The sequence below is a fragment of the Capricornis sumatraensis genome, chromosome 9, assembly GCF_032405125.1.
Source record: "Capricornis sumatraensis isolate serow.1 chromosome 9, serow.2, whole genome shotgun sequence".
NCBI classification, from domain to species: domain Eukaryota; kingdom Metazoa; phylum Chordata; class Mammalia; order Artiodactyla; family Bovidae; genus Capricornis; species Capricornis sumatraensis.
In genome coordinates this window covers 10,000,001-10,014,102 of record NC_091077.1, presented here as the reverse complement: position 1 = coordinate 10,014,102, position 14,102 = coordinate 10,000,001, and the positions used below count along the sequence as shown (strand labels likewise).

Sequence of the window (14,102 nt, the reverse complement as noted above, 5' to 3'; positions counted from 1 at the left end):
TGCGACTGCAAAGACCATGAGATTAAATAAGCTTGATGACTCTGAACACAGCATAGCTGCTCCTTCATGAGCCAAGGACGAAGTGATGGCATGTGGGAAAGGAAAGGTGGACAGAGGTCACCAGGTTGTAACTGGAATTCTTTTCTATTCAGTTCAGTTCAGTCGCTCAGTCGTGTCTGACTTTTTGCAGCCCCATGGACTGCAGCATGCCAGGCTTCCCTGTCCATCACCAACTCCTGTTCTGTAGATCATGGTAAGAAATGTGGATGCTATCCTGTACTTGAGACTCATCTCACTAAACCTACCGATTGGTCTTAAAGTCACAGGCATCCTAACCGAACAAGTGATACTCAGATCCACTAATGTGGATGAGATTTTCTAGGGAGAAGGTCATGGAGAAGATGACGGAGAATAGATGATGGAAATCTAATATTGTTCAGTAGCTCAGTCATGTCCGACCTTTGTGACCCCTCACGGACTGCAGCATTCCAGGCTTCCCTGTCCTTCACTATCTCCCAGAGTTTGCTCAAACTCATGTCCATTGAGTTAGTGATGCCATCCAACCATTTCATCCTCTGTCATCTCCTTCTCCTCCTGCCCTCAATCCTTCCTAGCATCAGGATCTTTTCCAGTGAAAAAGACCTCTTCACATCAGGTGGCCAAAGTATTGGAGCTTCACCTTCAGCATCAGTACTTCCAATGAATATTCAGGGTTGATTTCCTTTAGGATTAACTGGTTTGGTCTCCCTGCAGTCCAAAGGGATTCTCAAGAGTTTCCCCCAACACCACAGTGCAAAAGCATCTATTCTTTGGCACTCAGCCTACTTAATGGTCTAGCTCTCACTTCCATACATGACTACTGGAAAAACCATAGCTTTGACTATACGGACTTTTATCAGCAAGGTGATGTCTCTGCTTTTTAATACACTGTCTAGAGTTGTCATAGTTTTCTTTCCAAGGTGCAAGTGTCTTTTAACTTCATGGCTGCAGTCACCATCCACAGTGATTTTGGAGTCTAAGGAAATAAAATCTGCCACTGTTTCCATTGTTTCCCCATCTATTTGCCATGAAGTGATGGGACCAGATGCCATGATCTTTAGTTTTTAAATGCTGAGTTTTAAGCCAGCTTTTCACTCTCTTCTTTCACTTTCATCAAGAGGCTTTTTAGTTCCTCTTCACTTTCTGCCTTTACGATGGTATCATCTCCATATCTGTGCTTGTGTGCTTAGTCACTCCATCATGTTCAACTCTTTGCGATCCCATGGACTATAGCCAGGCTTCTCTGTCCATGGGGATTCTCTAAGCAAGAATACTGGAATGGGTTGCCATGCCCTCCTCCAGGGATCTTCCCAACCCAGGGACTGAACCCAGGTCTCCCAAATTGCAGGTGAATTCTTTACCTTCTGAGCCACCAGGGAATCCCATGAATACTTGAGTGGGTAGCCTATCCTTTCTCCAGGGGATCTTCCCAACCTAGGAACTGAACCAGGATCTCCTGCATTGCAGGCGGATTCTTTACCAGCTGAGCTGCCAGGGAAGGTGTATCTCATCTGCTTATCTGAGGTTGTTGATATTTCTCCCGGCCATCTTGATTCCAGCTTGAGCTTCATCCAGCCCGGCATTTCGCATGATTGCTGCATAACAAATTAACCCAAAACTTAGCAGCTTAAAACTTTAAAACAACACATCTATTACATGAGTCTCTAAGAGTCAGAAATCTGGGCAGAGCTTGGCTGGGTCTTCTGGCTCAAGGTCTTTGACCAGACTGTAGACAAGATGTCAGCCAGGGCAGTTACCTAGTCCCAAGTCTAGACTGGGGTAGGATATGCTTCCAGGCTCACTCCTGCAATTATTGGCAAGATTCAGTTCTTCATGAGTACTGGACTGAGGGTCTTAAGTCCTTAGTGGCTGATAACCAGAGGTCTTCTCAGTTCCTTGCCATGTGGCATCGTCTTTTCTAAAAGAGTGAGCAAGACAGAAGCCCTGATTTCTTTATAACCTAATCTCAGAAAGGACATCCTATCAATCTTCTATTGGTTAGAAGTGAGTCTCTAGGTTCAGCCCACATTCAAAAGAGGGTATTACACAGGGCATGAAGATCAGAGGTGAAGACCACAGGGAGACATCTTCAGGACTGCCTAAAGCACCTGAACAACCTAACTGTTTGAGGGTGGATGGCAGACAACCAGCCAGTGAAGGACCAAGACCATAGGCAAGAAGGAAGAGTGAGAAAGAGTGTAGGGGAGGATATTCAAGTTTCAGGCAGCTGACAATTTCAAATACTACCTAGAGGTCAAGTTACATGGGATGGAAAAGAAACTAAGAATCCGTCCATTGCGGGAGGACATTGATAATCTTTGCCCAAACCATTTCAGAGAACTGACAGGGGCTAGAGACGTACAGACCAGTGTTTATCACTCACTGACCAGCACAGTCACTACCTCTGCAAGAGGTGACCAGAAAAACCAGGAAGAACCTCCTCTCCCAGTCTAGGGCTTCCCACAGTCTTTTGACACCTCCCCCCAGGAAAGCGACCTCATTTCTAAAAGACAAAACTGATTCTAGGTCATATCCCCCTGGAACAAGAGACCAATTGATGTGATTATCTCAAAGAGAAAGGGGGCAGCTACTAAAAGTAGAACCTGGTGCCCCAGAAGGGAAGACATCGGGGAACCTAAAAAAGGGTCTCTGATAATTACCTGCCAAGATTTCAGAGTGAAGGGCATCTCCATGTAATAGCAAAGGAAAGAAAAGCCAGAAGTTTTTAAAGTCCTCCTTCTTCATATATTCTGCAATTTCATTCTGTTTAATACAGGGCAGAATTCTGTTCCCCGTTGTGTAGGACTTATTATATAGAATATCTTTGGTCCCACCAAAGATGGCTACAAAAAGGAATTTCTGTAAAGTGTTCTTCATTATAAAAATCGGCGAGCTAATTTCACAAATATTATTCCCCACTGGCCTGAGTTAGAAATACTGGAGCTTTAGCATGTTGGGTGATGCATATACCTGTAATTTTATGTGGTGAGGGGGAGAAAGAGAAATGAGTGGCTAGAGTGAAATCAAGACATGTTCAGAGTGGTTATCTCTGGAGAGTAAAATTACAGATGGTTCTTATTCGCCTCATCATATTTTTCTGTGTTTTACACAATGTGTGTGTGTGTGTGTTTGGTCACTCAGTCATGTTCTACTCTTTGTGACTCTTAGGACTCACAGGCTCCTCCATCCATGGGATTTTTCAGCCAAGAATACTGGAGTGGGTTGCCATTTCCTCCTCCAGGGGATCTTCCTGACCCAGGGATGTGAACCCGCATCTCCTGTGTCTCCTGCATTGCAGGTGGATTCTTTGCTGTTGAGCCACCAGATGAGTGATGAAAAGGAGAAGTTGGCAGGCTGAGAAACAGGCAGTAGTATGCACCAATTCCAATGCTCACACAATGTAATACGCACTAGGAGTATATTGACGAGAAAGAGGTAAGCCAATTAAAAGCCAAAATGAGACTGACCACACCCCCATCCATCACCCTAGTAAATTTCACCTAAGACCCAAGTTGGAGCCAAAATCCTCCATATTTAGGTCTGACACAGTAAAGCTTCCTCAGGTGTCCCTCGGGTTGCTTAGCACACCCAATAGATGTGCCCCATACGCCTGGCAGCAAGCCCATCCAGTGAGATTCTCCAGTTAGGAAAATGGAAGCATTCAGTGAACAGAGCAAAGGTAGATGGTTGAGTCCAGGATGTTGTTCCAAATGAGCTATCTCCTAGGTCCTTTGTGAAACCTTCTCTGCACCTCCTAGTATTAGAAGAGCTCATCCATCTATTCATTTAATTAATAAAAATGAAAAGTACTTTCACAAAGATTCCTCTCTGTCAGTCACCAGGCTAAGCACTTCACTCATATTATCTTCTTTAATCCATGCCACGATCCTTTTATCCTAGGTGACAGATGAGTAAACAGAGGCACAGAGAAGTCAAGCAACTTTCCCAAGATCACACAGATGGCAATGGTCAGAATCATAATCTGAACCTTAGTCATCTGGCTCCAGAAGCTTGACCATGGTACTGTCCTGACTCCAGTGAAGATCCATTGAGACAGTTACCAATGGACCCAGTGGCTAATGACGAACCCACAGTCTCATGAACACTTGAAACGAACCTCCATCCCCAAAGGTTACCTGCCTCCATTTTTTCCTGGTGATGCTGCTGGAGTCTCCAGATGGCTGACCTGGGAGGTTTCAGTTTTCCATCTTATTTCTCCTCATTACCTAATGATCCCTCGGTTTTGCAAAGCCAGGTTATTTCATTCCTTCCTCTTCCTTGTATTTCTCATATCATGCTACAAGAAAATGTTTATTCATTCCTTCACTCATGTATTCATTAAGTGAATGTTTATCCAACTGAGCTATAAGGGAAGCCCATAGACAGATAGATAGATAACTCAGTTGGTAAAGAATCCACGTGCAATGCAGGAGACCCCAGTTCATTCCTGGGTTGGGAAGATCCACAGCAGAAAGGATAGGCTGCCCACTCCAGTATTCTTCAGTTTCCCTGGTTGCTCAGCTGGTAAAGAATCTGCCTGCAATGCAGGAGACCTGGGTTCGATCCCTGGATTTGGAAGATCCCCTGGAGAAGGGAAAGGCTACACACTCCAGCATTCTGGCCTCAAGAATTCCATGGACTCTATAGTCCATGGGATCAGAGTCTGACACGACTGAGTGACCTTCATTATATATATATATTTTTTATATATTTATTATATATAGAGAGAGAAGGCAGGAGGAGAAGGGGACAACAGAGGATGAGATGATTGAATGGCATCACCGACTTGATGGACATGAGTTTGAGCAAGTTCCAGGAATTGGTGATGGACAGGGAAGCCTGGCATGCTGCAGTCCATGGGATTGCAAAGAGTCAGACACGACTGAGTGACTGAACTAAACTTAACAATGAGATTGGGCTTCCCAGGTGGTGCTGTAGTCGAGTCCAAGCTGGCACTGCTCACTGCAAGATAAGTCAATGAATCTGAGACTAGGTGTTGGGATCAGGAAGGGACTTTATTCTGGAACTAGCTGACCCAGAAGATGGCAGGCTAGAGCCTCAAAATAACCATCTTGTCAGGGCCTGGATGCCAGGTTCTCTTATGAATCAGAGATTGGGGCGGGTTGAGGAAACAAAGTTAAAAGGCTATTCAGTTCTTGCAAATGTCCCCTAGAATGGCAAGCCTCAGGCAGGGTAATGTGTTAGTTTTCACTTCCTTACAGTCCTTTACAGGTGGGCAGCTCAGGCTGTCTCCCTGAGGGAGGCTGTTATGTATGCCTACCATAACAAAAAAAAAGCCACAGATTGAGGGTTAGAGTCACAGAAGCAGATCCAGCATGGATTCAAAATTAACCCTTCCCAGTTACAGTGCTAGTGGTAGAGAACCCACCTGCCAAGGCAGTGTTAGGAATCCAGGATCTCTGCTCACTCCAGGGCAGGCCAGTGAGTCAGAGAGATGAGGTATTGAGGCAAGGAAAATGACTTTATTCAGAAAGCAGCTGACCAAGAAGATGGCAGGCTAGTGCCTCAAAATAACCATCTTTGGGGGGCCTGGATGCCAGGTTCTCTTATAGATCAGAGAGAAAGAAGCAATGAGAAACTAAAGTCAAAAGGCAGAATAGAGAGGGAGAGGCCGTGGGGAAGTAAAGTGAAAGGGTCTCCAGTCTTGCAAAACATCTCCCAGGGAACGGCCAGCCTTTGGAAGGGATGTCTTCATTTCTTCTGTTCACAGGTGGGCAGGGACAAACTATCTCTCCACTAGCTGAACAAAGGCACTTTAGTTTACAGTCAAGTAGAGGGGCAGAGTCCTCCAGGCAAGCCAGTATGATTATGATAACAAAAGCAATGAAAAGCAAGTCAAAGAAACAGGTTCTAACATGGAGGCAGAGTTGGTTTCCTCCCTGTAACAGCAAGAGACATAAGAGGTTCCTGGGTCAGGAAGGTCCCCTGGAGGAAGGCATGACACCCCACATATTGGCAATTCCCGTATCCTAGCCTGGAGAATCCCATAGACAAAGGAGCCCGGTGGGCTATAGTCCACAGGGTCTTAAAGAGTGGGACACAACTGAAGCGACTTAGCACACACACATGCACAAGGAGATTCACTGAAGGGTTTTTAAGTAAGAAAGTGATGTGCTCCGGACTTTACAGGTGGCTCAGTGGTTAAAAAATTCGCCTGCCAATGCAAGAGACACGGGTTGAATCCCTGGTCCAGGAAGATCCCACATGCCTCAGATCAACTAAGCCCGTGCACCGCAACTATTGAACCTGTACTCTAGAGCCCAGGAGCTGCCACAACTGAAGCCCATGCACCCTAGACCCCATGCTGCACAACAAGAGAAGCCAGTGCAATGAGAAACCCGAGCACCACAATGAAGAGTAGCCTCCACTCACTGCAACTAGAGAAAAGCCCACACAACAACAGCACACCCAAAAATTAATAGATAAAAAAAATCACCTGCCAATGCAGGAGACGCGGGCTTGATCCCTGGGTCATGAAGATCCCCTGGAGAAGGAAATGGCAACCCACTCCAGTGTTCTTGCCTGGAGAATCCCATGGACAGAGGAGCCTTGGTGGGCTACAGTGTGTGTGTCATGGTCCAGGCGTGGGTTGGAAAAGAATTTCCAGACATGAGACAGAATGAGGGGAAATAAAATTTATTAGAGCAGGAGACACTGTTAAAATAGTGGGCCAAGGCAAGGGAGAACCAACGTTGAACAGGGGTCCTTAGTGCATTTTTATAGCCAGGGTACAAGGAGCAGGATAGGGCTCTTATGAGTCATTTGCTGATTGGATGAGACACATATACTGGGTAGGGAAAGAGTAAGGCAAATACCTTCTCCCTATGTGACAGGAGAGGTTATACTCTCAGGAGGACCTGAATCTGTTAATAGTTACAACATGGAGAGGGGGGAGGACAATAAGGGTCTGGTTTTTCCGTTCCTGCATTCCAAGACCCTCCTTGGTTTTATCTGCTCTTTCATCCTTGGGTCACCAGAGTGTGGGGTCCCAAAGAGTCAGACATGACTTAGCAACTAAACAACAACAGATGTGCTCTAGTTTAAAACAGAGTGCTGACTGTGGTGTGGAGAATGAATTTAGGAAGGCAAGGGGAGGAGGCAGGGAGACCAGGTGAGTGAGAAATGGTGGTGTGAGTGAGAATAAGAATGCTGCTGGTAGCAATGGAGAAAAAATAATCATATAGGAGATAAGTTTTGAAGGTAGGACAGGCAAAACGTGTTGGTGGATTGCATGTGGACACAAAAAAAGTAAGGAAGCTTACTAAGTTTTTAACATGAGCAACTGGGGTGGACAGTGGGCAAGTATCAAGTCAAGGAACACTAACAGAGGAAAAAGATCAGAAATGTTCACCAAATGTGTGGTTTTGATCATTCAAAAAGACACATGTACCTCAATGTTCATTGCAGTGTTATAGAAACCGTGGCAGTGGAAGAATATAAGTGGCGTTCAAAGATGCAAAACAGCAGGGTTTTATTCAGTACCTGTGCTGGCCAGCAGAGTCATCTCCAAAGGCTGAGTGCCCCAGCTTTGTTCTGGGTATCTTCTATACACCGTAAAGTTCCCACTCAAACAGCTCAGGTCCCTCCCCTCCCCCAAGTAGCCCAAGTTCCCATGGATGCAACAAGCAAGCAAGGTGACAGAGGCAAAAGCGGTGATTGATGAGCTACAACTGTTAAAACAAAATAACAGGAGGGAAAGCAAAAGCTTAATTTTAATTGGGGGCTTTGATCTTGCCCCCATCTCAGCAGCACTGTTTAGAGTAGCTAGGACATGGAAGCAACCTAGATGTGCATCAACAGATAAATGGATAAAGAAGACGTGGTATATATACACAGTGGAATATTACTCAGCCATAAAAGGAATTCATTTGAATCAGTTCTAGTGAGGTGGTGAACCTAAAGCCACCTCAGAGTGAAGGAAGTCAGAAAGAGAAAAAAAAATATTGTATATTAACACATTTATAGGGAATCTAGCAAAATAGCACTGATGAACCTATTTGCAGGGCAGGGATAGAAATAGAGATGCAGACACAGGAAACAGACTTGTGTGGGGGAGGGGAGAGAGGGTGGGACAAATTGAGAGGGTAGCATTGCAACATGTACCTTACCAAATGCAAATAAATAGCCAGTGGGAGGTTGCTGTATAACAACAGGCAGCTCAGCCTGGTGCTCTGTGACAATCTGCAGGGGTGGGATAAGGTAGGAGTGGGAGGGAGGTTCAGTGAGAGGGGACATATGTACACTTGTGGCTAATTCACATTGTTGTATGGCAGAAACCAGCCCAACATTGTAAAGCAATTATCCTCCAATTAAAAAATTTTTTAATTAAAAACAATGTTGTTTTGGACCTGTTGAGTTTGAGGTGCCTATCAGTTGCCCAGGTAAAGATGCCACAGCCTGAAGGGGGAAAAAAAAAAGGTGATGTGATGGAGAATTATGGGGGAGGGGGTGCAGGCAGTTGTCTCTTCTTCTTCCCCAGACTCCAACGGGCTTCCTATGTTGGAGGAATTCCACATCATATGGTCCTGGTGGGAAACAAAGTCCTCCTTCCACCATAGAAACAGGAAGTTCAGCCATGAGTCAATTTTCCTAGCTTCCTTTGCAGTCCAGGCATGCCATGGCTTAGGCAATTAGACACAGCCACCTTGGACCCTAAGAACTAGAGGGGCAAAAAAGCAGGTGCTATAGAGAACTGACTTGGTCACTGGCTGTAGTAGCGGTGCCATTCTGGGGACAGTCAACCAACAGCTGAGATTTCTGCAATAGTAGCCATGGTGTCCTTCAGAGCCATTGTATGTCTTTGTTCTGTATGTCTTTTGCCATGATTCTGACTGTGAAACCATCTTTTCCTTTTCTGTGGCTTACTAAAAATCCTGAGTGATAGGAGAGAGTAGGTCTTAGATACTGCACTAAGGAAAGCCTCCTTTAAGACAGTGACATTAAAGCTGGGTTCTGGACTTCCCTGATGGTACAGTGGATAAGAATCCACCTGCCAATGCAGGGGGACACAGGTTCAATCCCTGGTCCGGGAAGATTCCACATGCCTCGGAGCAGCTAAGCTCCTGAGCCACAACTACTGAGCCCCTGCTCTAGGGCCTGTGAGCCACAGCTATTGAGTCCAAGTGCAGCAACTACTGGAGCCCACATACCCTAGCGCCTGTGCTCCACAACGAGAGAAGCCACCACAATGAGAAGCCCACGCGCCATCCCGAAGAGGAACCCCCTTCTCTCTACAACTAGAGAAAAGGCCACGTGCAGGCACAAACACCTAGCACAACCTAAATAGATCGATTGATAGATGAAACTGGGTTCTGAAGACTGAAAAAGAGCCAACCATGGGGAGAAGGTGGGAAGGAGTATGCCACACAGAAGGAACAACAAATCCAAAGGTCTGAAGTGGGAGAAACCTTAGCACCGTCCTCAGAGCTGGAGAAGATGTTTGGATGGCATCACTGACTCAATGGACATGAGTGTGAGCAAACTCAGAGAGACAGTGATAGACAGAGAAGCCTGGCTCGCTGCAGTTCGTGGGGTCACAAAGAGTCGGACACAACTTGGCGACTGAACAACGGAGCTGGAAGAAGCCTCATCCGTGTTCCTGGATAAGAAGGTAAAAGGGTAAAGAGCAACAGGGAGAGGTGGGCTCGATAAGGCAGAACCTTTCTCAAGGAGCCAGGATTCCAAGCTGCCTCTGCCTAGCTCCAAACCAAAGACTCCATCCCCTCCGTCACTGTAGCCTTTCCCCTCCCCCGCTTTTGGAACTCCGCCTATGCCGCCGGCACGGTCGTCATAGTCAAGAGGGCTCTGTTTCACAAACTTCTCAGGCCAGGAAGGAGTTGCATGTCGTTGAGGGGGGTCCCTGCCCCTCCAGGCAAGGATCTCAGGCCAGGCCAGGACACCAAACAGGGAGCATGCCCGTGTTGATACCCCCGGTGGAGCACAGCCAGGACACGCGCGTTGGGCATCCAGCATGGCGCGAGGCGACCAGGGCCTTGTCAGAGGAGGCACACCAGCTGACCGACCGCTGCGGGCAAGAGGCGGTGACCATGTGGCAACCCAACGACAGTGTGCGGGACCCACACGTGGCGCACCACCTCTGCCGGGCCGCCTACATTCTGCCCTGGCGCTTCCGCGTGAAGATGCTCAAAGGGGGTAGCACCACGGAGAAGCCACCGCCGGGCGAGGGCGTTACGCTGTGGAAGAGCAAGATGAAGCCACCTGCCTGGCACGCCCGCCTGCCGCTGCCCATGCACCGTGACGCGCGGGCCCTGCAGACCGCCGAGGTGGTGCAAGCTCACGCTCGCGGGGCGCGCCTCACCGCCGCCCGCCTTGGCCGCGCGCAGCACCAGATCAATGGGCAGCTGCGGCTGCTGCAGCGCCAGCGCGAGGCTACGGACCACAGACTCAGCGAAGTGCGCAAAGCACTGCTGATTAACCAGCAGAGCATCAAGCTGCGGGGCTACCGACCCAAATCTGAGACGGTGGGACCACCCCCGCCCCAGCCCAGCCGCAAAGACTCAGGCCTCTGCTCCCAGATGAGCAGACTGGGCAAAATCCACCCTAGAGAGGAAACACTCCCCCATCACAGGCCCAACTCCACCCCCAAGATGAGGTGCCTTGGTTCCCAGCCCCAGAGACAGAGATCCTCCCAAACGCCCCCTTGCCCCAGAAGTGTTAATCCTGTCGTGTCCAGCTCTTTCTCCAGTCCATGGACTGTAGCCCGCCAGGCTCGTCTGCCCATGGGATTCTCCAGGCAAGAATTCTGGAATGGGTAGCCATGCCCTCCTCCAGAGGTCTTCCCCACCCCAGGATCAAACCGAGGTCTCCTGCATGGCAGGCAGATTGTTTACCATCTGAACCACCAGGGAAACTTTGCCCCCAGAGGGAGATACCTATCTCTCAGTCTCCCTGCTAGGGAGAGAAGGTGGGACCCTTGAGTCAGACAAGAAGCTAGACTTACCAAAGGGTAAAATATAGCACTCCCAGCCTGCACGAGAGGGGGAAACTCTCCCCCATGCATGAGACCCTCCCCAACCCCCCAACCCCACTGAAAACACACAAGAAGCCCCCGGCTGAGCGGTGGGTGATGTTCTAGTCCCAAGAGATAAAAATTCTCCTCATAATATTTTTTTAAACCCCAACCAACTCCCCTCTCCCCCAGGCTTCCCAGGTGGCTCAGTGGTAAAGAATCCACCTGCCAATGCAGGAGAGACACGGGTTCCATCCCTCAGTCAGGAAGATCCCTGGGGGAGGAAATGGCAACCCACTTCAATATTCTTGCCTGAAAAATCCCATGGACAGAGGAGCCTGGTGGGCTGCCGTTCATAGCATCTCAAGGAGTCTGACATAACTGAACATGCATGCACCAAAAACACCCCCCAGTCTCAGGGAATGAGAACCCCATCCCAGGCCTCACAGGGGTTAGGGTTAGAATTAGGAGAGGGACAGGTTCTTCCTAAAGACTGAGACCCTCAGACTCCTTAGACTGCACCTGAGAGCTAAACCCCTAGCCAAGGGGAGTGAGACCCCCTAGTCCCAGCCCTGGTAAAAATCCTTCTGCTAAAGTGAAATCCTCGACAGCCATCCCCAAAGGGGACAATATTCCAGCCTCCCTGGGGACAGATGAGACGCCTCCCCCAACCCATAGGGTGGGTTTCCAACTCCCAGCCCCCAAATCCAGACAATAAGCCCTCAAAAGGGCAAACCTCATCATCACTATGAGACTCCTCCACTTGTAGCTTGGGAGAGAGGATAAGAGCATCACCAAGGAAGGGGGAGCCCCTCAGGCCCAAAGAGCAATGACAACCTCCCCCCAAGTTAAGTCATCTCCATCCCAGCTCACTGGGCTCCCATCTGTAAAAGGAAGAAGCCCCCGGCCCTTTTCTCTAGAGGGTAAGACCTCCCCAAGTGAAAGAGTTAGTCACCCAGTCGTGTCCAGCTCTTTAGGACTCTGTGGACTGGAGCTCACCAGGCTCCTCTGTCCATGGAATTCTCTAGGCAAGAATACTGGAGTGGGTTGCCATTCCCTTCTCCAGGAGATCTTCCCGACCCAGGGATCTAACCTGGGTCTCCTGCATCACAGGTGGATTCTTTACCATCTGAGCCACAGAGAAGCCCTGGTGAGAGCTTCCTAAAAGAGTAAATGCTTCTCAGAGAGTGAGATCCCCAAAGCGTGAGAGTGCCCCCAACCCCAATCCCCAAACCCAGGGTTTATGAGGTTGGCAAACTCTGTACTATTCTAGAAAAAGAGCTTTCCCCACCAGCCCTCTCCCACAAGTGTGAAAAATTCTCTCCTTGTTTTCCAGATCTCTGACAAAGCTGACAGTATGCTTACCTGGGAAAAAGAGGAGCTAAGGAGCATGAAAAGGAAGATGGAGATGGATATGGAAAAATCAGAGGCCCTGCTCAAGGTTTGGGACACCTGGGGCCAGGTTAAGGGGATTGGAGGGGGCCGTTGGCTGCCTACTGGGCAAACAGCTTTAACCTTGGGGATTGTAGCAACAGCAAATCCTTCAAGCCACACACCTGTCCCACCCTGACCTGACATTCACTGTATTTCCACTTTAGGAAATGGAAAGACTGAAGCTCTGAGAGATGAAATTGGGCCTCAAAATAACAATGAACACCCCTCACCTCTGTGCCCTGGTGGCTCAGATGGTAAAGAATCCACCTGTGATGCAGGAGAAACAGGTTCCATCCCTGGGTTGGGAAGATCCCCTGGAGAAGGGAATGGCAACCCACTCCAGTTTTCTTGTCCGGAGAATCCCACAGACAGAGAAGCCTGGTGGGCTATAGTCCATGCAGTTGCAAAGAGTTGGACATGACTGAATGACTAAGCACACCCCTCTGTGCCACGCCCTGTCCTGTTGTTAAGTCCTTAAAACCCTCCTGTGAAACAGAAACGATGATTCTGATTAGAGATGGGGAATTCGAGACTCAGAAAGATGTGACCTCACCCAAGGTATGGAGCAAGCCAGTGGTGAGGCTGTGGTTTCAGTTCAGGTGTATCTTTTCCCCTCCAGATTTAGAGAGGTACAATTTACTATTTTAAATCTTGTTGCTGCACAAAGTCTTTCTCAAGCTGCAGTGAGTGGGGCTACTCTCTAGTTGCGGTGCACAGGCTTCTCATTGCTGTGGCTTCTCTTGCTGCAGAGCACAGGCTCTAGGTTCACAGGCTTCAGCCATTGTGGCTCAAAGGTCCAGGAACTGCAGCACAAGGGCTCAGCCCCACTTCAGGTGGGATCTTCCCAGATCGGGAATGGAATCCATGTCCTCTACATTGGCAGACGAATTCTTAATCCTGGACCAGCAGGCAAGTCCCACTATATAGTATCATTATTAGTATAGTAATTGTATTAATATAAAAATACCGCTACTACTAATTGGCTTCCCTGATAGTTCAGTTGGTAAAGAATCTGCCTGCAATTCAGGAGACCCCAGTTCAATTCCTGGGTCGGGAAGATCCTCTGGAGAAGGGAAAGGCTACCCACTCCAGTATCCTGACCTAGAGAATTCCATGGACTGAAGGGGTCACAAAGAGTCAGACATGACTAAGCAACTTTCACTATTACTACTACTGATAATTACTATATTATATAGTAATATATATAATATATATATAATATATATTATATATATATATAATATCACCTTTTCTTTATCCATTCATCTGTCAACAGACATTTAGATTGCTTCTATGTCTCAGCTGATGAATGATGCTCAAATGTACATGAGAGTTATTTCCCTTCAAGGTCCTGATTTCCTTTATATATGGACCCAGAAGTGTGAGAACTTCATGTTTCAACTCAGGTGTCTTGAGCTCTTTACTCTGTACTGTGCTCATCTTTATGAGCTCCATTCAGAGATGGTCTCTCACTGCATCCTTCACTCTTGCAACAGGATTTCTTTATGACATCACTAATGGAGACATGAAAGTAGGTTTCAAAGAGCCTGTATGCACTTGTGACTTATCCATTTGACAAATATTAATCCAATACCCTGGTATCCCAGGCACTGCGTTTGGCAGTTGTGAACAGGCCTTG

At 47.9% G+C, this 14,102-nt stretch overlaps 1 protein-coding gene across 1 annotated transcript in view; it reads left to right on the top strand.

Moving 5' to 3' along the window:
* The first annotated feature begins 9,971 nt into the window (after positions 1-9,971).
* TEKTL1 (tektin like 1) overlaps positions 9,972-14,102 on the top strand; it is a 10,093-nt gene continuing 5,962 nt past the window's right edge. The window contains exons 1-2 of the mRNA XM_068981471.1: positions 9,972-10,541; positions 12,366-12,470. Coding sequence (XP_068837572.1) covers positions 9,972-10,541; positions 12,366-12,470 — 675 coding nt within the window. The remainder of the gene's footprint in view (positions 10,542-12,365; positions 12,471-14,102) is intronic.